The sequence below is a fragment of the Chlorocebus sabaeus genome, chromosome 29 (genome assembly GCF_047675955.1).
Source record: "Chlorocebus sabaeus isolate Y175 chromosome 29, mChlSab1.0.hap1, whole genome shotgun sequence".
NCBI lineage: Eukaryota > Metazoa > Chordata > Mammalia > Primates > Cercopithecidae > Chlorocebus > Chlorocebus sabaeus.
This window is the reverse complement of record NC_132932.1, coordinates 6,202,080-6,224,840: the sequence shown is the minus strand read 5'-3', so window position 1 is coordinate 6,224,840 and position 22,761 is coordinate 6,202,080. Positions and strand designations below refer to the sequence as shown.

At 48.6% G+C, this 22,761-nt stretch overlaps 1 protein-coding gene across 1 annotated transcript in view; it reads right to left on the bottom strand.

Annotated features, from left to right (window-relative positions):
• ADAMTS17 (ADAM metallopeptidase with thrombospondin type 1 motif 17) overlaps positions 1 to 22,761 on the bottom strand; it is a 367,353-nt gene that overhangs the window by 110,076 nt on the left and 234,516 nt on the right. Inside the window, exons 14-15 of the mRNA XM_007990567.3 lie at positions 19,282 to 19,409; positions 7,000 to 7,120 (exon numbers count right to left, since the gene is read on the bottom strand). Coding sequence (XP_007988758.3) covers positions 7,000 to 7,120; positions 19,282 to 19,409 — 249 coding nt within the window. The remainder of the gene's footprint in view (positions 1 to 6,999; positions 7,121 to 19,281; positions 19,410 to 22,761) is intronic.

Sequence of the window (22,761 nt, the reverse complement as noted above, 5' to 3'; positions counted from 1 at the left end):
GAAAACCACCATATGTTCAATCAGCCAGAAAGAAAGTTTCTCAGCCAGAAAGTTTAGCAGTGTCCTTCAGCCTTGACAGCAGCAAATGCCTTGGCACGGTTGCCATTGACCTAGTCTAGGATGTTTACAGATAAATGTCCTGTAGGATGTTTGTACACAAAGTCTACTTTGAGGGCAGCAGGTGCCTCACTGTTGTGCCCTGATCCCCAGGCAGTTGTGTGGTCATCTAGTATGACCCTTTCCAACCACATCTGACTTGGGAATAGTGACACTGGCTTGCCAGAGCAGCCGGCACATGGTCCCTTCCCCTCCGGTGGCTCTAGGGTGAGGGCAAGGTTTCTTGATTAAAAATTGTCTTTGCTCTAGGAAAGCTTCTCTACTGGAAAATTCTGGCCACAAGAAAACCAGCTTTTAGGAGTATGGCACAAAATATTCTACAGCAAATCTCTCTTAGAGAAATCCATTCCTTCTGGGGAGTTTTAACTGTGATTGGATTCCAGGCATGTAAGGCAGTAAAATGTCGAAAACTGAGACAAAAGTTGTTCAGGGTCAAAGTGATCAGAATCTTTTTCAGAGGAATTTCCACTCAAACTACCAAACATGCCTGGAAACAAGATCTGCTTGTGGGGGATGAGCTGTTCTTGAAAGAAGCTGCTGTTGTATGGAATCTTTTGCAACTAACAAACCTTGGCATTGGGATCACCAATCTGCAGAATCCGACAGAACTGATTGGGTCCTGATCAGTTCCTTTCCCTCATTCCACAGCAAGGTACCTTTGCAGCTGATGCATGGTATCCACATCTATTTTTAAGCTTAACTATGGCACAGGATGCAACAGTGAAAAGACATCTGTTTTCTGTCTTTTCTCATGTGCCCCTGGTGGAGGTGCTGATGAAAAGCAGGTCAGGACGGACTTGCTACTCAAGTGAGCTCACCCTCAGGTGACGTCTCAGCGCAGGGCAGTCCTTATGCATGCACTCTGCTAACCGTTCGGACAAGTTTCTCTGTTCATGATAAAAAGAACCCAGCCAGGCGCAGTGGCTCACGCCTGTAATCCCAGCACTTTGGGAGGTTGAGGCGGGTGGATCATGAGGTCAGGAGTTCAAGACTAGCCTGAACAACATGGTGAAACTCCATCTCTACTAAAAAATACAAAAAAATTAGCCAGGCATGGTGGCACGTGCCTATAATCTCAGCTATTCAGGAGGTTGAGGCGGGGGAATAGCTTGAACCCGGGAGGGGGAGGCTGCAGTGAGCTGAGATCGTGCCACTGCACTCCAGCCTGGGTGACAGAGTGAGACTCTGTCTAAAAAAAAAAAAAAAAAAATGAACCAATGAAAAAGTCCCTGAACTGAAAGGCAGGCCCTCTGTCCACAAACCAGGGAAACTGCCTCAGGCTCACAGTCCTCCAACCCCTGCTCTGACCCAGAGCTTCCACCTGAGGCATGTGTGAAGAGCCACCAGGAAGGGAAAGAGTACCATCACCAAGTCCCAAAGCTTCTTGGCGTCTCTCAGGCCAGACACCCCATGATGTGGATGCCAGATACCACCACACTGCAAGCATGAAGAATAATTATGAGGTAGGATTTACTCTCAGAATTTACAAGATAGATTCACATTTCAGGTAAGGTAGGAAGGCTTTATCTTTGGAGTGATTTCCCATTCTAGCTTCAGCCACCAAGCAGGAGAAATCCAGTTACAGGAACATGATTTGGTTTCATGAGGAAGCCATGGATAAAATCCAATGCCTTTGCCATGGTTCCAGGAGAACATGCCATTTCTGCCCTAAGGACCAGTAGTAAGAAGGAACTTCAAAGTGATGCTGACCTTTAACCTGTCTCAAATCTTCTAGAGTTACTATTACTAGGCTATGAGCAATTTCCCTGTGAAATCATTTTTGTCTGAATTTCTTGAGTAGACTGGCTGTTAGATGATTTGGGGCTCCCATTTGCCCTCATGTTTTCAGGAGCATTAACCATCTTTGGAAGAAAACCATTGGACTGAAAAAGTACTGTGATGGACTAGAGGTAAAACCCTGGCTTATGTGTACCGGGACTCTTTCCCCCAAAGTCAGAGTTCTTTTTTTGTTTTGTAAATAGACCATAAAATGTTTGGAGAGGCATTTGTTACGGTTTTCTCTTGTTACAAAAGTTGTTCACAAGAATATTACTATCTTATGTTCCTCCCTAAAGGTTGTTCCTGGGTCTAATTGAAAAGAACTCATTGTTTGGGAAGCCCATGAGGCTAAACTGTGCCTCAGTTCGCCCCTTACAATGGGAGGCCAGCGTAGACAAATGAAGACCAGAAGCATGTTACCAGATGCTCCTCTGCCTGTAGGGAAACCAGTCCTGAAATATGAAAATTTTTCCATGGAGGAAGGTGCCAGCTAAGGCTAAATTCTCTGGCATGCCTGGGTATTTTCTGCCAGAGCACCAGGTGTGCTTGAGGGGAAAGAAAACTCACCCGCAGCATGCTAGGATATGTTTCTATTTGGGCTCTTGATCCCATGACTCTATCTTTTATAGCTTTAAATTTTGTTTCATCCTATAGTTTTTCTTATGGTAATCAGTCTTCAACATCAGTTTATGTAAGCATTTAATGGCCTCTGCGTTTATCCATGGCTTCGCACACAACTTATTCCCATCGATTCTATTCAGAAAACACTCAGGTACATGAGCCAGGCAAGAGCCACACCAAGCATGTCACTGCTGGGACGACACGTAACATCCAACATCTTACATGAGAAACACTTGGGAACAGCCTCTGCCATCACACATGTGGATACCTTCGTACAAAGATCATTCTTAACTGAGAAAAAGAAATATGTTGTAATTGGTTTATGTGCACATTTTATGATTCTTCATCACAGTGTAAAGAAGCCTCATTTTGTACTATCAGCCCGTAACAGTGAATTTCCGCCCCCACGAGATTCCACACCCCACACAAAACAGAGCGTGGAACCTGGCATGTGGCAGGGGTTCTAGAGGAAATTACTGAACAAATGTGAGACACACGGATCTATCCACATTCAAAAGGGATCCTCACCCCACCCTTTCTTTTAAGGATTGATTATGTGAAAAGGTTCTCTGCAAGAACAAAGAGGAAAGGGAGCCAAAGCCTACAGGTATCCTTGGCTGGTTCTCAGTGAGGACTCCAGTCCAGGTGCGTCCTGGCTGCCCATGGGCCGGTCACCTGGAGACTGACCAGCCACCTTTTCAGTGCCAAGGAGCAGGGTGGAATAAAGATAATATTGTTAAAATGACAATTTAATGAAATGAAAGCATCATACCAAGAACGCTCAAATTACTAGGTTCAGATAACTCAACTGTCTTAAGCCAGCCCAAGGCATGAGCATTTTGAAGCCCATCCATCAGAAAAGCAATATGATAGCCAAGTTGAGTTGATTCCTTCCACAGATAAGTAGCTGAGGACCTCATTTGTTCACAGTTTGGAAGCAACAGGCTGGAGGGCGATAAACATCCCTACACTCAGGACGCCACTTCCCCTGACGCCACACTGGGACCTCTCATGACAGAGAGGGAGATTTGGCTCTGCTGGGCTGGACACTTTGCCACGCGTGGGTCTGCCCTGGATTCTCAGCTCAGGAACTTTGGTAAAAGGACCCACAGGAGTTCAGGCAGGGGTCAGGACTTCGTAAAATTGGGCAAAAATCCAGCATTTGATTCCGTTTTATCTTTCTGGTGTGGAGTTTCTCTTTGATATTCACCCGGAAGGGTGATAAGGCATTCCTCCTTCCCTCATTCTTTAGAGGCGAGCAGAGATGAAAGTTACCTTCCTATCTAAACTGATAGGCCTGGTGAATCCACCCACTCAGCTGCGCTTGGCGTCACCAAGATGCCTCTTGACCTGGGGTCTTTCTGTGATTTCCATGCTGGGTCTTGCAAGGATATGTTTCCCCTTCAGCCTGAAGTGTCCTCCTGCTACCCCCACTATCAACTGATTTCTACTTGTCCTTTAGTGCTGGGGGCCACCCTCATCTTTTGGAGGCCTAAGTCTGGTGCCCCACCAGAACTTGGGGTCCCACAGATGCCTGCTGGGCTGCCTCCACCTCATGCTCACATAGGCTAATGCTGTCTGTTTGCCCGGGGGTCTCCTCCCTCAATTGTACCTGAGGTGGGGACGATAACTTATTTCTGTATACCTGCTGGTTAAAATGTAGTCATGCTGCATAAATAATCATTGCGTGAATGGGTTAGGGGGTAACCATTTGTATCTCTGTCTAAGTGCATTCCAATATGTCAGACCATGATGACAGGTTTGTGTTGAATGGAACTATACTAGAAAGGCAGCCAGTGACTCATTCATGTGCAAACGAGTACTGCAGGCAGATTTTCAATATATAGAATCCATATTGATATGGGCTCACGTTCAAAGACTCCAGCTGTGAGGATTTGAAAAAGAAAAAAACAAAAAACAAAAACAAAAAACTGCTGTGTACCTTAAAACGGATGTGTGACAACTGGCAATCACTCAGAATGACAGTCCAGGCAGGTGAAGTGAACGTGTGCTTATTTTTGTCTGAAGGTTTGGTAAGGCTTCTGTGCCTTGGCAGCTGGAAGGACACATGCTAGGCTGCAAGCCAGGGTTGGGGGAGTTACCCAAGGAGGCTTCAGTATGGTCTATCCTTCCATGAGGGACTCACTGTCATGGCCATAGGGGTCTGACCTCACATTCTAGACAGGGATGTGGCCCAGGTTGGGGTGGATGGAGAAGGGAAAGGGGTGGGCAGGAGAGGAGGATGTTACTGTGGTCAGATGAATGGGTCTGCCTGGGCCAACTCAAGGGCTGGCATACAGATCAGAGTCTGGGCAAAGGAAGACCACTTTTGACCTTAATCTGGGTTATCTCAGAAGTGAGATCTATGCTAGATGTGTGGTAGAACTTTCCTTTGTGTTCTACATACAGAGTTGCCCAGGGTTGGGGATGGGGGTGGGCCTGGCTGTACCTGACTTGTCTTCTACAGAATCACACACTTGTAGTCAGTTCTCTTTATGGGAGCTCAGTACAATGTTCAATTTAATAAACGAAGGGTTCTAATGCTTCCATTAAAAAAGAAAAGCCAACAATAAGTAGTAACCCTTCACCAACTGCAGGAGTTTTGCTCCTAAATGTTGAATCAGCTGCAATAGGCAAGGTCAAATTCTCACAGGAGCCCAGGAGCTGGGGTACCAATAGAGAAAATGGCATCAAGCATGCCAAAATGAGTAGCAGAAATGGGCAATGCTCTGGAGCCGTGCTGTCCAGGAGAACCTTCTGGGATGCTGGGAGTATTCTCTGCCAGTGCTGCCCAACACAGGAGCTGCTGGCCGTGTGCGGCAATAGAGTACTCAAAATTTGCCCAGTGAGACGGAAAGATGAACTTTTAAGTTGGTTTCATTTTAATGAATTACAGTTTGGATCGTCTCCAGGGGCCAGTGGCTGCTGAACTGGACAGTGCAGCTCTGGAGGCCACTTTCCCCCAAACCAACCTGCTCCTGCCTCTCCTTTCTCTGTTGACGTGGCAGGCACAGGTTCTCACACTAAGCTCTGTGCCTCGCTGACTAGCTATCTGCCTTTAAAATCCACCTGAAATTTCATTTTGCATTTGCATTTTCCTCTGTTTTGCTTTCACAGGGTGCTGCAAAATGTTGGTGCAGTAGGTTGCCTTTCCCACAGGCATCCAGAAGGAACGTTTCTTCCAGACCAGGTTTCCTATCCACACAGAGAAAAGCAGAGAGGAGAGCACGCCTCACCTTATGGGGCTGTTCTGTGGGACAAGGAGGCATAAATGTGGTTCTGTTCTCTTGTCAGGTGAAAATGAACTGAAAAGCTTCTATGCAAAGCAACTTGTGGAAATTAAAATAAGTTTCTCAGCTCCTTCCTCCCAACACAAGTTCTCCTGGTGATGGCGGGTGAGTGGACACTCGCTAAGGCTGCCAGAGCTCCCTCCCCAGTGGCTCGCCTGCCTCGTGCTCCCCTCACTAGGTGTCAACCACAGACGCTTTCCTAAACATTGTCCTCCAGGATGGGAGATCAGAAAGTCGTGTCCCATGTAGGACCAAACAGCCTGCAGCTGCAAAAAGCATGTTAGCAGAAAGATGAAGGCGGCCCATCAACCGAATCCTGGCATCCCTCTCTAGGGACAGTGCTGAGGGATGTCTGTGCCTGGGGACCAGGAGGCTCAGGTACTCCGGAGTCACAGTTGGCAGTGGCACCTGAGACTTTCCAGACTGTACGGCTTCATGCATGTTTTAGAAATGTAAGTGCTGGCCGGGCGCGGTGGCTCAAGCCTGTAATCCCAGCACTTTGGGAGGCCGAGACGGGCAGATCACGAGGTCAGGAGATCGAGACCATCCCGGCTAACACGGTGAAACCCCGTCTCTACTAAAAAATACAAAAAAAAACTAGCCGGGCGTGGTGGCGGGCGCCTGTAGTCCCAGCTTCTTGGGAGGCTGAGGCAGGAGAATGGCGTAAACCGGGGCGGCGGAGCTTGCAGTGAGCTGAGATCCGGCCACTGCACTGCAGCCCAGGCGACAGAGCGAGACTCCGTCTCAAAAAAAAAAAAAAAAAAAAAAAAGAAATGTAAGTGCTATCTTACTTTTACTAACAGAAAATTCAGACACAGAGCAAACCTCTTCCAACGACAGGTAAAATGATTTGGCAAGTGTCTTTACCACCTTCTCTGCCTGCACATCAGAAGGAGGGGTGCCAGGAAGTGCTGAGCTCCTGGCACAGGGCAGTTACCACTGATTCACAGACCTCGGGCTAAGTGGGGAGCTGTTTCCGTTCATGGCAAACTATTCACTACTAGCAACTTGAAGGCATCATTCTAGCTCAAATGTCTTTCCTTGCTTTCCAGAAATGAAACTGAAGTTCCAGATCACCTATCCACTACCGTCTAGCCCTTAAATATGAATTGTAGGGAAGATTGCAACCAGTAGCTTTAGGCAAAGGACACAAAACACTGTAGCCACAGCAGCCCTCTGGGCCAGCACTCACCTGTCCCCCGGGCGTGGCTGAAGTCACCCTTCACCACGTGGCAGGTCTTGCCGTCCCCATTGCAGACCCCGCATCTGTCTTCTTTAGCCGCAGACCCAATGATGCCATCACAGCCGATTTTCTAAAGAACCAGAAGGCCTCATTATTCTGTGGTTAAGACTCAGAGGGATTTTAAAGAGGCTGCCCTGAAAGGCTAACTTTTCCATGAGGTGCAGCAGGCATGGGGCCTGGGGCCCTGATCCATTCAGAGGCCCAAGAAAATATTTTAATTCAGGAGAGAAAAAAAAAATGCACAGAATCCAACCTGGATTATATTTGTCTTTATACCCACATAGTTGTCAAGTGTATTTTTTGGTATTTGTTCTGGAGGAGGGAGACCCACGAAGGCACAAGTGCCCATCGAGGTCACACTGAGGTCTGATGCCCTGACTGCCTGGAGGCAGAGACCCTGGGAAGGGAGTGAAGCCCGAACGCTCACACCAGCTGGTGCAGCCACAATTTCTCATGATGGGGCTTCCCCTCTGGGCTGTGGAGGTCACCTGTAACTTGGCTGAAACAGCCAGTAGTCTCAGAACATACAACGGAAACCACAGACTTTGCTAACAAGGTAGGGATGCCCACAGCTCATTCAGGCAGGGCTGGGCATGGGCCCCTCTTTTCTCAGGTAGGGAGAGCTAGTCTACAAAGAGCCCTATCTCTCAAATCTTTTTAACAAGGCACGTCTGAGAGCAGAGGAGAGGCTGCCTCTACCCTAGGTGGGCCTGAGAAGCACAGCCTGTTTTCTAAAAAGCAGAGAAAGGTTTTGGACTCCTTTTTTTTAAAAAAAAAAAAAGTGAGAATTTTGTATTCTGCAAAATAACCTAAATTTATACTAAACACTGGGTATTTATTTACTAGCTAGATTGCCTAAATGTCCTTCCACATTTTCCCCCTATAAAGCTAATGCTTCCAGAACAAGAACTGGGTTTTTCCTACTGCCTTGCACCCCAGATTACATACTGGCACTTCAGACTCCAAAGGAATCTACAGTCAGAAATCAAGATCCAAGATAATCCTGGTGGAGGTGATTTAGTCCTTTCCCGTGATGCCTCGACAAGCAGCAGCACCGTGCTTCCCCCTCACAGGCACTCCTACCTGCAGGCAGGGCTTGGAGCAAGCACAGCACCTGGGGTGCCAGGCTGGCTGCACGCGGATCCCTGGAGGCAAGTGCCTGGCCCACAATTCCCCAAAGACATCAGCATCCTCTGTTCATTATGGCAGCGGTTCTCCTACTTAAGTGTGCATCGGCCTCACGGGGAGGGCTGTTAAAACACAAATTGCTATGTCCTGGCCCTAGAGTTTCTGACCCAGCAGGTCTGGGTGCACCTGAGAATGTGCATTTCTAATCGGCTCCCAGGAGATGCTGAGGCTGCTTGCTGGCGGCCATGCAATGAGAATCGCTGCACCATGGCATGCTACTCAAAGGAATAGGCGAATACTCTTCATATTTAGTAACCCTCAAGTATCATCCTTGGAGCCTTTTATTTTTTTGAAAAAGATTTAATGGGAAATGACTATTGTTCTGTCCAAAAATGAGAGCATAACTGGATAGATTCCAGGGAAGACTTTAAGATGTTCTAAAAGCTGAGCGAGTTGAGTCTAAAAATTACCATGATGAAATCTGAAAAAGGGCAGAACTTGAATAAAAGATCAAACTTGTTCAAAGTTAGTATAAAAAGAGGAAAAGGGTAAAATCGAAGGCTTTAGTGGCCAGAGGACAGCAAGAAGCAAATGGAGAAGAGTGGGCTTAACAGTGGCTGGGGAGATGTAGGTAACACATCAAGACACAGATGGTAACTGGCAACCAACTGCAATGCTTTGCCAGGGCGGACCATCCAGTAGCGACCTGGAGGGAAGCCAGCTGTGATGAGGCACTGTGAGCCTAGAGCGTGGTGCAGGGCTGCCTGGATTCTTGATGTGTACTGCTAGCCAGCTGCTATCAAGTTGCTCAGTATAAAGATTACAGGGGCTGGCTGGGCACGGTGGCTCACACCTGTAATCCCAGCACTTTGGGAGGCTGAGGTGGGTGGATCACAAGGTCAGGAGTTCAAGACCAACCTGGTCGACACGGTGAAACCCCGTCTCTACTAAAAATACAAAAATTAGCTAGGCATGGTGGCACACACCTGTAGTCCCAGCTACTCGGGAGGCTGGCAGGAGAGTAGTTTGAACCCGGGAGGCGGAGGTTGCAGTGAGCTGAGATTGCGCCACTGCACTCCAGCCTGGGCAACAGAGTAAGAGTTTGTTTCAAAAAAAAAAAAAAATTATAGGGGCTAAGAATATATAGGGCTAAGAGTAGCCAAGATCAGAAAATGTCCCTCAGCATTGTTTAACAAATGCCCAGACCAGATCTGTGTAACCACGCGTCTGTTGCTTTGTTTCACTTCAGAGCTCCAGTGGATGGTCTCCATACTTGCTTCTGGTAGGGCCACAGGGCTAATGCCCACAGAGCTGGTCTCTCCTGCTGGCCTCTTTCCTGGCACCTGTTCTGGCTCCCACCTGGGCTTTCTCATCTCAGGTGCTCTCTGCTGTAGACCTTCCCTACATTGGCTTCCTATAATTTTCAAACCACACCCTTGCTTGGTAGGAGTGAGTCTCTGGCTTCAGGCCTGGTTCCTTGTCCTGCACCTGAGTTAAGGATTCCTGATTCAACAGCTTCTAGATGCCCCATTTGGTCCAGTTTCCCCCAGCCCCAAAGAAGGGCATTTTTCAGGTCAGGTGCAAACAGGAATGCATACAGGGTTACCCTTTCAGTTAATCCTGGAGACCATCCAGGGGCTGGGACAGGTCCATGGGTTCTGCCCACTCTACCTGGTGTTATTTCAGAGGCTGTCTGCACCTGGAGGCAGGGAATGCAGGGATGTCCGTGGCTGAAGAGTAGTGAGTCTAAGAGCTGATGGGCGACAGCCACAAAATCTGCCAACGAGGGCATTTTCTTCCATTGTTTCAGTCAGCGCAAGCAACTTATAACTTTGGCAGAAACTGGGATGGTTTTCAAAGGGCAGCTGCCATAGGACACAACCGAAGTCATTAATTCTGAACATTAGAGGAGCTTTGATGATTGTATTTATGAGGCTTGGTGTTCCAAGAGAACAACAAGACCAAGCCTGAGGAAACTCCAGGCAATAAACTCTCTCAAGTCTTCCCATGTTATCTTGGTGATCCTTAGTTACTTTCCTAGGAATCTTCATCACTCATTTCTCAGCTTTCAAAGCAGGCCTTCAAGTTCCTGGCCAGCATTTGCTAGTTGCGCCCTCTACCGCCGGCTAAATCAGGGTGTGTGTGACACCAAAGGACCAAGGGACCAATGCCCCACGGCATAATTAAAGGCATGGGATGGGATGGGATGGGATGGAATGGTGGGAAAAGCACAAGTTCTTTACTGGTCAACACAGCTCCTGTGAAACATGCAAAAAAAAACATGGAAAAGCTTTAGTGCTCAGATCCGGGTGCTGAGGAGAGCACAGGATGGGCCGTGGACAGTGGGAAATGTCTATCTTTGGCTCTCTGAGTCCTGGATTCCACCCCAGAACTTTGCCCCTGTTGAAGATAACCAGTGACAACAGCCTCCCGGCCATCACACCTAGTAGACGTGTATCCAGCCTCATCTTTCACCTCTTGCTCTCAGCATCCGCTGTGTGTAACACCCACCCTGTCTTTGTTGTACACGTATTTATTCATCCATGGTGCCTGTGCCTAACCTGGGAATAAAGACACGTAAGATGGAGGGAGGCACCAGTGTGGAAACAAGCAGACACCTCAGAGCATGTGCCTGAAGACGCCCCAGAGGCCAAGGATGGCTCTTGTCTGATTCTCCTCCCAGCCCCTGGATGACTCCTCCCTCCTCTTGCTTCTTTGACTCCCTGAAAGTAGGTAGCTTCCCGGGGGCTCCCTGCTCCTTCTGCTTTTTTGCTTTCTTAGTAATTTCACCTTCTGCTTATTTCAGCCATCACTCTCATGCAGAGAGCTCTTAAACCCACTTCTCCCCTCACTCCCTCTAGCTCTCACTACTAAGCCTCTGCTGAGCAACCTCTCCAGACTTTCAATGCAACAACTTCTCCTCCAAAGCTGCCTGACTTCTTAATTCTAGTTGGACACCCCCTGCCATTGTCTTGGAACTGACAGACAGGTATCCTAGCCTGAAACCTCCAAGCCATTTCTGACTCTTCTATTTTGGGATGTACCCAGTTAGTTGGTGAGCTTGGGTTTTTTGTCCCCTGGAAACCTCTATTGCCTACTTCTCCTCCACGTTCTCCTCCACTCCCTAGTTTACACCCTCCTTACTGAGGACATGAACTATGGGAACATTTTTCTCCTGCCTGCAGCCAGACTAATTTCCACACGATAAAAGAGATAAGATCTGTGGCCACAGATCCCCACTGCCTATCAGAAATGTTCACACATATGAATTTAAGACCCTTCATGATCTCATCTCAGCTGCTCACCAACTCAACCTCCCTTCCTCCCCCTCCAGATGCACAGTGAATCCAACCCCCTCCAGCCCACTCTTGCAGGCCCTCCCCCTCAATGACCCCTCAGCCAGGTAGGCGGCTGGAATAGCCTCTTAACTCATTTCCTTGGATCTACTCGAATCAGTTATCCACAACCAAGATCGTTTCACTCCTCTACATCAATTCTGCCTGGGCCCTGGCTCCTTTGTGCCAGCCCCCGCCCTCCTCTGTTGCTGGAATGCACCCATCTCCCTCTTGCTTCCCTCTGCCTGGAGCTCTTTGCCCCCAACTCTCTGCCAAGCTGGCTCCTCCTCAAAGGCTGTCTCCTCTAAGAGTCCTGCCATGCCACCTGCTGTCTTCCTCAGCCACAGTCCCCCACTGGGTCTCTCTATGGTGCTATTTTCCTTTCTTCTTCACACATACCAATCTCTGGAATGATCATGTTTGTGACCTGACATGGTCTGTCCGTATGTTGGACAGCGACAGGGATCCTCTCGGTCCTGCTCCCCAATGAAAGCCCAGCACACACTATGGTGTGCAGCACTCGGAATGTGATCAACAAATACCTGATGCAGGAATAAACGAAATTCCACCCTATATGTTTTCTGCTATGTCTAAGCGGAACCTCTTCTTGGTTGTTAAATCATGCCTTCACCTCTGGTCGTTGGGTTTCCACGTGAGTATGTGTCATCTCCCTAACCGACCATAAGCACATAGAGGACTATGTCTCAGAATTCTTTGTATTCTTGGCCTTCCCCCATCCCCTGACACACGCAGTGGCTGGTGTGGTGTTAAGCACATGTGTGTTCAGTAAGTGCGTACAAATGATGACCTCTTATCAGCCTGGGGAGTTTTCTCATATTTGAATTGGGACTTCCTTGTATAAGTTTTGATGGTACTTGTTTTTTTCTGGCTGGACTAAGCAGTACTTGCTTTCTTCAACTTATTAGCTATCTCCCAACTACTGCCTCATCCTATCTCTTCTGTTGGAGGGAGGCCACTGACTTCTTGAATGACTTTTAAGCAAGGGAAGATTTTAGGCCAGCTGCGCATCTGTGACTCCAGGATTGACTGGGTTCCTGGGTGAGTGCCGCTAGGGCCTGTAGTGCCCATCTTCCTCTTTCTTGACTTCATTCTTGTTTTGCTAAACTACATGTAACTTCTGCAGAACGGAGGCATGGAAAATAGAATTTCTGAGTTCTTCCGTGTCTCAAAATTAGTTTCCCTGCATGCTTGTTTGATAGTTTGGCTGCACGGAGAATTCCATAATTATCTCAATTTTCTGCCAGGGTCAGTTTTTTCTGTTTGTTTTTCTTGGTCTTTCTCCTTCATGCTGCTGGTTTTCTTCAAATAGCAGATGATGTCTGGTTGCCCACTCATATTTGAGTAAAAGCAACAGAAAGGCCGACCGAAGGAGATCTACATTTGAAGCTGGGCACTGCTGCATGGTAGGTTTCCTTTCGTGACTAGTGGGAGGGAAACTGATCTCTAACTCCAACTCAGAAGGCTGGGTGCCGTCCTCAGCACAGAGGCCTCCCTGCCTGCTCTGGGTTTCCTCAAACAGTCCATTCCATGACCCTGGAAAGCAGCTCTGTAACATTTTACTTGACAAGCTCTGAGTGTGGGGTGGGGTCAGACACCGTCAGCATGGCGATGCACCCTCGGACTTGTTTTTAGCCCACTCTTCACTTCCGACCCTCCATTCTCAAGCCCACAACTCTCTGGTTGGGCTGTCTTTTCAGTTGCGACTCTCCACTTCTTCCAGCTCTGGTCTCTGCTGCTTTGTTGCTGCATGACACTTCCATCCACTTCTGTCGTCCAGAAAGAGGTGGGATCTTTCACCTGGAGGCTCCTGCTTCCCTTCACTGTTTGTGCTGGTTTAGTGGAGTCCCGCATGGAAGAGGCAGGAACATGTGGCTTGGTCTGCCGGCTCCAACCAGTTGTCATGGGAGGTTAATCAGAAAAAAGGGGTGCAGGGAACGACCTTCGGGTTTCAGGCACTGCTCTCCATAAAGGTTTGGCACCCACAGTCACACACGTTAGAGATGCCAGCTGCAGGGTCATGGTGCAGGGAAAGGCAGCACGTGAGGAGCATTGTGAAGATGCAAACCCAGGCTTCAGTGCCAGGCACGCTTTCCTGCAGGCTTGTTACCTCTGCTTTACCTGGGGGTCCTCTGAGACCAGGGTCTCTTCGAATTCTCCTAAACTTCCCCAGTAATTCTACCTGCCTCATAGATAATCTTTGGACACGAAATAGGAGGCCAATAAATTCCTGGCAATGAAAGTGGTCCATTGAAATGGGCTCCACATTCCAGAACCACTGAAATCCTAAGAACACATAATCCATCCATCCAGTCACTTTTTTTTTTTTTTTTTTTTTTCCTTTTTTGAGATGGCATCTCTCTCTGTCACCCAGGCTGGAGTGCAGTGGCATGATCTTGGTTCACTGCAACCTCCGCTGCCCAGGTTCAAGCAGTTCTCCTGCCTCAGTCTCCTTAGTAGCTGGAATTATGGGCATGGACTACCATGCCCGGCTAATTTTTGTATTTTTCATAGAGACGGGGTTTCACCATATTGGCCAGGCTGGTCTTGAACTCCTGACCTCAGGTGATCTGCCCACCTTGGCCTCCCAAACTGTTGGGATTACAGGTGTGAGCCACTGCACCTGGTCTCTTCTTTCAATATGCAATTAAAGGCTTTCCTCTAGGCCAGGGTATAGGGAAGCACAGATTAATCAGACGCGATTCCTCCACTGAAAGTCAACAGGCCCTGAAGGTGTTCTGGCTTGGTATTCATCAAGCCCAGGATATGTATACAAATTACAGTACCAAGGAAGTAGGAACTGAATTGGAGAATGTTGGCCACAAGTGTGCACAAACCAGTAAGGCAAGCATAGCTGGGTCTCAGGTACATTTGGGTCTGTCCACCGTCCAACGGGCAAAGCTATGTGTCAGCTGGACTCACTCTTTGCATGTCAGCAGCTCCAGATGCAGTTGTGTATCAGAGACTTACTATCCCAGTTTCTTTCCTTCTGGAGGCCAACAGTAGGAATCATTAATGATGGGACTCTTGATTTACAGGGGCTTGCTGAAAAATATACAATGTTTGTGTTACTTCCTCCAATTCCCTCCCAATTTTATGAATGCCGTTAAGTTTAATGTCAGCATGTTAAGTAATTTGTGACTCACTGAAATGAAACTTAATTCAGTCCTCATAAAAACAGAATAAAATGGTATTTCCATGTTTCATGTTATGGTTTGAATCAGCCTGCTATTTGAAGCGTAGTGGAATCTACTCAAAATGCCATTTTGAAGCCTCTCATCCCCTACCAACTAGTTACTATGTTCCTCGACATTTCCCAGAATGCCGTCTGTTACCCCAAAATAGCACAATTTATAGCTGAAGGGGAAAGAGAGGGAAACGCTAGTAGGCAAACCGCAGCAATATTTCTGTGAGTGCTGTCTCGTATAAAATGTGGGTGATTTGTATGTTTAATCCATTGTAATTAGACAACTATTACCAATGGATACAGACTCTCCACTCATTAGTCCCCTGAGATTTTAAAATTACAATTACTATTATTTTTCTTAACCATTTTTTTCTTGCTTTATGCATTCACAAATGCCACAGGAATCCAGAATGTTCCATCTTGGCAATTACTGCAACAAGACATAAGTACTATATCTGAATTGAATTTGTGATCTTATTTAAGAATGCTCAATTTTTATAAAAGTTCATTAACTATGACTAATAATTTGGAGTTTTGTGAGCATCGATTTAAGAGTGGGCTGAGGTTAATCTTTACAGTATCTGTTCGAAGAAAGTACTGTTAAACGAATAGCAGATGGCTTTTTAACTTCCTTTAGAAAGCAAGTTGTTTCTCAGGGTTTTAACCTGGAGAGGTACATGCAGGCAGGTGCTGTTGCCACCTGTCAGGATGGTGGCTCTTTTGTAAAGACTGGTGGACTGCCCGGAGGCAGCGGGTTACCAGGGTGCAGCTACCCGGGAGATGGTGCTTTCGAGAACTGACAGGCAGGGTCTCTGCAGTGGCAGGGTAAGGCTGCCAAGGAACAAGAGACCACCATCGAGCATCATGAAAGGTGCTTCCATCTGCACCTGCGCACCCCGGTGACTCTACTTGATTAATGTGAGGCGCAGTGCAGGCGCCAGCCAATTCCTGCAATGATGATGACAATGGTGGAGGCACTGGAGATAGACTGGGGCTGGTCCTGGGGATGGAGTGCCGTCTGGGAATAAGAAGGCGTGCACCCCAATGTCACTCCCATCACATCTGCAATGGACTGGATGTTTGTCTTCTAGAATTCATAAATTGAACCGTTCATACCAATGTGATAGCATTTGGGAGTGAAGCCTCTGGGAGGTAATTAGGTCAAGAAGGGGTAGAGCTCATGAATGTGTTGGTGCCTTTGTAAGAAGAGGCTAGGGAGCTAGCTGTCTCTCTTATTTTTATTTTTTTGAGATGGAGTCTCACTCTGTCGCCTAGGCTGGAGTGCAATGGTGTAATCTCGGCTCACTGCATCCTCTACCTCCCGGGTTCAAGCAATTCTCCTGCTTTAGCCTCCTGAGTAGCTGGGATTACAGGCGCCCATCACCACACCCAGCTAATTTGTTTGTATTTTTAGTAGATACAGAGTTTCACCATGTTGGCTGGGCTGGTCTTAGAACTCCTGACCTCCAGTGATCTGTCTGCCTCAGCCTCCCAAAGTGCTGGGATTACAGGTGTGAGTCACCACACCTGGCCTCAAGAAAAGGGTTTGTTTTTTTTTTTTAAGATATCCTCTCACTCTGTCACCCAGGCTGGAGTGCAGTGGCACAATCTTGGTTCACTGCAACCTCCGCCTCTCAGGCTGAAGTGATCCTCCCACCTCAGCCTCCAGAGTAGCTAGGACTACAGGCCTACACCACCATGCCTGGATACTAGCTCTCTTTATGCCATGTGAGGACACAGAGTGGCAGCAGTCTACAGCATGAAAGTGGGCCTTCACCAGAACCGAATAACACCGGCGCCTGGATGTTGGATTTCCAGCCTCCAGAACGTTGAGAAATAAATATCTGTTGCTTATAAGCTACCCAGTCTAGTGTATTTGTTAGAGCAGCCTGAATTGACTAAGATAACACCCAAGTGCAGAACAGGGTTGGGCTCAATGGTATCCTGATGACTACAGACTTAGGCCATTCAAATGCCTTGAGCAGCATCTTGTCTTTGATTCCGCTGACTAAAGGTTTCATTGTCATAGTATGGAGAACATCCACTAGTTGAAAATGCTATGATTAAAACCAAGGTCATGGATGGGGCCCATTGGCACAGATCACACAGAGCAGAAACTATGTCCAGCCAGTAACACAGACCCCACTGGCTAGAGAATTTCAGGATTCTTAGAAATGCCTCCCCATTGGCAAGAACGCTGCAGAAGATGCTGGCAGAAGCTGGGGGTGGCTTGGCTGGTGCTGCTCTAAAGGGTACAAGAACTCTAACTTGGGAGGAACGTTAAGTCGTTGGGCAGGATGGTCTGTGCAAGTGTGTAATTTAGGAAGGACACCAGCCCTGCACTTGGCTGGTTAGAAGTTCACCAAGAACCATTAGCAATGCCTCATTTCAGTAACAACGACAAGGGCTTTGTCCATACTGCCTGAGGGGCAGGGCCTTGGACATTGTTTGTTACAAGGAAGCAGCCAGGAGGGGCCGGCTCAACCACTCATCACTACCTCCCTCCCTGTAAGGCTGGTGTGCCAAGACTCTTGGGCACCAGGCGCTTATCACCCACACTTATCTGTATTTGATAACACAGCCAGGCAGTGCCAAAGGAGTCTGGGTCTTGTCAAACTTTTCCCTGAAAAATCCCAGTTTCAGACTGATTTGGCTTTAGCAGGAAAAAAACATCTGTTTGGGTTGAAACAGTTTGCTGCAGCAATCACCCTGGAAGTTGTCTCTGTGTCTGTCTTTATGCCTTGCTTCCTCTTGTTCTGTTTGTCACGCACACTAAAACACTGATGCTTATGCACTCTGCTAGGCACTGAGCAGGCAAAGCGCGTAAGCGGATCTGCTGTCCACATGGGCAAGTGGACCTGACGCCTGGAAGCCAGCATCTGGCTCAACCACAGTTCCGTGAGGGCAATGCATGGTGATCCTGTCACTGATCTGCCTGCTCCAGACATCAGGAGCCGCCATCGTCACTAGCTCTTGGTGGGGTCCCCAGTGGAGGACACAGTTGAGGGAACATGGCCATAGGATGACGGGAACAGGAGTGTGTGGCGAGGGCAGAGGGCTCCCTGGGTGCTGGGGTCTGAATGTTTGTGTCTCCTCAAATCCATATGTTTAATCATCACCCCTCAAGGTGATGGTGTTAGGAGGTGGGATCTTTTGGGAGGTGACTGGGGCATAAGGGCAGAACCCTCAAGAACAGGATCAGGGCCCTCATGAAAGAGACTCACAAGAGAGCTCCCCAGCCCCTTCCACCATGCGAGGACACAGCAAGAAACGCTGTCTGTGATAAGCAACCCTTCATCAGATCCCAAATCTGCCCGCGCCTCAATGCCTCAATCTTGGACTTCCCAGCTTCCAGAACTGTGAGTAATAAATGTCAGTTGTTCATAAGCTGCCTGGTGTATGGTGCGTCGTTACAGATGCCCCAGCTAAGATGCTGGGGCTCTCTCACAACATGCCCAGCTTGACCCAAGTCACCAGGGAGTACGGTGCCTGTAGCATAAGTGAGGTGTCACGCCCCTCTAGGCATGGAAAATACACAACTTCTTGACACCCACCCCCTATCCCAGCTGCTGTATCACCTCAGGAGGTGCTCATTCTGAGGGACAAAATGGGAGCACAGAGTCACCTCTGCTACCCCAGGCCAGGAGCCCCAGCTGGGGAGGTTAAGGGCTACAGGTGGCCCCCAGCTTGGGCGGGGTTAATATAGGTGGAGGGCAAGCGTCCCTCCTTCTTCTTGTGTTCCCTCCCTCCTTTTTTTTTTTTTTTTTTTTTTTTTGATGAGACGGAGTCTTGCTCTGTTGCCCAGGCTGGAGGGCAGTGGCACGATCTCAGCTCACTGCAACTTCCGCCTCCCAGGTTCAAGCAATTCTCCTGCCTCAGCCTCCCGAGTAGCTGGGATTACAAGTGCGTGTCACCATGCCCAACTAATTTATTTTTGTATTTTTAGTAGAGACAGAGTTTCACCATGTTGACGAGGCAACTCCTGGCCTAATGATCCTCCTGCCTCGGCCTCCCAAAGTGCTGGGATTACAGGCGTGAGCCACCACACCCAGCCTTTCTTTTCTCAAATGATTTTTATCACTGTTATAACCAGTCATGGCCATCCAGCCCTCAATGCCTTTGGGACTATATAGCAGTAGATGGGTGCCCCCCGACAGCTGGGCGCATCTATCTGCCTGGCGTTACCTACACAGGAGTTGGCTCAGTTCCGCTGTCTCTTTTGCACTAAACAGAGCCTGGCTTGTGCAGACATCCTTTAGGTGCATCTTAGTACCCTGCCTACCTTCGTCTTAGTCATGATGTCTAAAGCAATTTTCAGTCTTAGAATATGTTGCGCCTGTTCTTTCAGCCACCTCCACTCCTTGTTGGCCTAGCGCTCAGTCATTACTGAGCTAGGGGTGGTGCGCCAGGCAACACTGGCTGCAGGAGGCGGCATCGCTGGGTGCCTTCCTAAGAAAATCCACTCCCCGAGACCTCCTGAGACCTCTGCTCTACCCCACTCCCTGTATGGGGAGAGAGAGTCTCTTCTCCAAAGCCCCACCAAGGACTGAAGAAGTACGTCACCTGGCACTTGCCGTGCACGCAGAGATCGGTCTCGTAGGGCCCGCAGGGTGTGCCGTCCAGGACCCTGTCGGCCACCAGCAGTGGGGACTCCTTCCCGAGGGGTGAGCAGTAGAGTTCACATGGCTTATCTGAGGAGGGAAAGGTTGGGGGACGTTGACATGGGAAGGTGTGTGTGGGCCATGCAGGGTGCAGGTACATGTGGGCAGTGGGAAACCCTGAGGAAGAGAGGTCGGCACAAGTCAATAAAGGTGCATGAGCTCAGGTACAGGCTCCAGCTCCTCTAAACAGCAAGTGGAAAAAGACCCACAGTCTCGGGAATGACAGCGCAGGTCTGAGCTCTGTGGGGCTGCCTTTTCTCATCTCTCTATCCTTTGCAATGATACAGCATTTCCTTTCCCTTAAGGCATCAAATATATCCGGCTGAACAAAGGAATAGTTGTGTGCTAATCTCTAGTTGAATACACGTCAAGGGTGAGCGGAGCCACTCTTATAGCAGGGGTGCGAAGGGAGGGGGAGGGGAAGGTGAATGAGAATAGCTCCGAGTCGGGGGAGTGGCTCCCAGGGTCTCCATGACAGTAGCTTTGGTAAGAGCTTTAGTGCTCCCCTAGCTGCTGGGTGACAGTTGCAGAGCTGTGCTACGGGGCATGGAGATCCCAAAAGGAAGTGAGTGGGAGTAAGAGGGACAAAGGGGACATGTGGGCTGCTAGGACAACTTACATGAGCCGCATGTGCACTCAGCCGGGATGGAAACCTGGGTTTCCCCTGCTCCTAAAAACACGTGACCTCCCAGAACATGCCCAGCTCCCAAGTCTTTGCCCAGGATGCTCTCTCTGCCTGGAAATCCCTTGCAGCACCTTGCCTTCTACTGCCCTGGAAGCTTCCACCCTGTAGCTCTTCCCTCAAGCCAGCTCTGACGTGGGGTAGGACTAGCATCTCCACACGCACTGTGCACACACCTCCATTAAAGCGCCAGCATCTGCCTGTTGTCCTAGAATTGTTTGGGTACCTCCCATAAATGAAGGGATTTATTATAAGGCAGGTCCCACTGCTAAAGGAGTGTGAAAGGGATGACTTTTAATCATCTTCAGATTGAAGTAATGCTGAATCTGTGAGCTCTTAGAGAGCAGGGGACTTAAGCTTTCGTTTTTTGTCCCCACACTGGGCTCAAGACCTGGCTCACAGAAAGACTCAGTGTGTGTGTGTATATATATATGTGTGTGCGTATATATATGTGTATATACACAAACATATACATATATACAAATATATGTATATGTATATATACACACACATATACATATATACACATATATGTATGTGTGTATGTGTCTGTGTGTGTGTATGTATATATATATACACACACATATATAGAGTTTGGTTTTTTGAGACAGAGTCTCACACTGTTGCCCAGGCTGGAGTGCAGTGGTGCAATCTCAGCTCACTGCAACCTCCGCCTCCCGGGTTCGTGCCATTCTCCTGCCTCAGCTTCCCGAGTAGCTGGGACTACAGGTGCCCGCCACCTTACTTAGCTAATTTTTGTATTTTTAGTTGAGATGGGGTTTCAATGTGTTAGCCAGGATGGTCTCGATCTCCTGACCTCGTGATTTGCCCACCTCTGCCTCCCAAAGTACTGGTATTACAGGCATGAGCCACTGCATCCGGCAAGACTCAGTATATATTTTTGAACAAATAGGTTTAATAGATTTTGTTCTTCTGTAAGTAACTGAGCAAGAGGAATGCATTTTTCCCCTCTCTCTTTTTCTCAGTCACCTTACCCTAATGCTATCTATATGGTTACTTTGCACAGGGGGAGAGTCAAAGACCTTCATCCTCCTTGCTGCTCTTTGTCTTCTCCACCAGGCCTCCTCAGTGGGTCCTTCTGGTGGCCTAGGGCTAGCAAGAACAGGGACAGAGAGAGGCTTCTGAGCCGACCTGGCCTCGGAGGACCTTGGCATCCCACCTGCAGAGTTCTCGTCAGGGCAGATGTGCTGTCTCCTGATTGGAGGACTAAACCACCCCTGTGTTCGGTCGCTTTCCAGGCCTTCTGTCCCACGAAGCTCTGCTGCTCAGCAGGCTCCATAGGAAATCTTGTCTTACAGCACTGGAAAGAAGCTCCAGGAGTGTGGTGGAAATGCTTCACTCAGTTCTTCCAGTTAGCTGTGGGGGAAAACATCTGCTCGAGAGTAGACTGGAGATCTTAAGCTTCCCAGGTCAGCAGAGTAACGATGCCTCACCATATATCCATTCACCAAGCAGGGACTGAGCCCCTCCCTCATACAAGGCACTCTGGGGGCATTTCTGGGGAAAGACAGACACGTGATGTTTGCTTCTGAAGGCCCCAGTGGGCTCATGGACAAGTGCATAGCAAATCCAGGATGAGGCCACATGTGACAGGTCTGATGGGAGCTGTCAGAGGGCTGGGTGCAGCCTGGAAGGAATGACTCATTTCCTGTGCTGGCAGGCTAGAGGCAGCTGTCCTTCCATTTGCAGGGAAGGACCTCAGGAAGAGGCTGGTGGAAGGAGAACTCTGGAAGATGGAGACGTACACTGAGATTAGCTTGAGGGAGTTTGCTTGACAGGGTCACTGAGGTACCCTCTGGGGTCCTGAGGTTCCCCAAGCATCTTGGGGAGCTGGTGGGAGACATAGAGCAACATAGCCCCCAGAGTGGGGTCTACTCCACATAGTGGGCTGCCTCTACTGTTTCATTGAAAGCAAGGGTCCCTGGGCTGAAGTGGATTTTAATTACCTTCAGACTGAAATGTAGACTCAGTACTGGGAGTAATTGAGCTTTGAGGTGAATTGTTCAACAGTAGTAAGGATGATGAAATCAGAAATGACATTTACTATCACTGTGTTCCAGGCAGCATGCTAAGTACTGTCTATTCATTTCAGGTGGGTGCTGTCATCATTCCATTATACAGACATGCACACAGGGCTCACAGAAAGTGCTCGACTGTCTGCAGTTGGTGGGCCACACCCCAGCCTCTTGGCTCCAGCCTGGTTCTTTTTCCATCATCGCAATTTCCTCTCTAAACTGAGAACTCCTAAGGCCAAAATTATCAAGAGCAAAGTAGCATTGCTAAAAACAAATCATCAGTTTCATGCATGTTTCTGGCTTCCGAGTGTATCCTCTGATTTGAGCAGAAGTGGAAGTGGGACTTGGGCAGAAAAGCAGAGGCTGTTTTTGAGGCAAGTTAGAAAGGCCAGACTTGAAAAGGATGAAGGCTGTTTATCTGGACTCTTTAGGGTGAGCAGAGAAATGTGGACTCTGCAAAGCAGGAAGGCCAACCTCAGCTGAAGGGATGCTGGCCATGAGCCTCGCAGGAAGGAACGCTCAGCTCCACCTGCATGCAACTCTCTCACATGCAGACACCGCCCTCCACAGCCTGGACAGCCGGGGACACTCAGGCTCCAGAACAGAGTCTAGAGGTGGGGCTTCCCTTCCCTGCTCAATCAGAACTCTCCATTTGTCCATCTTC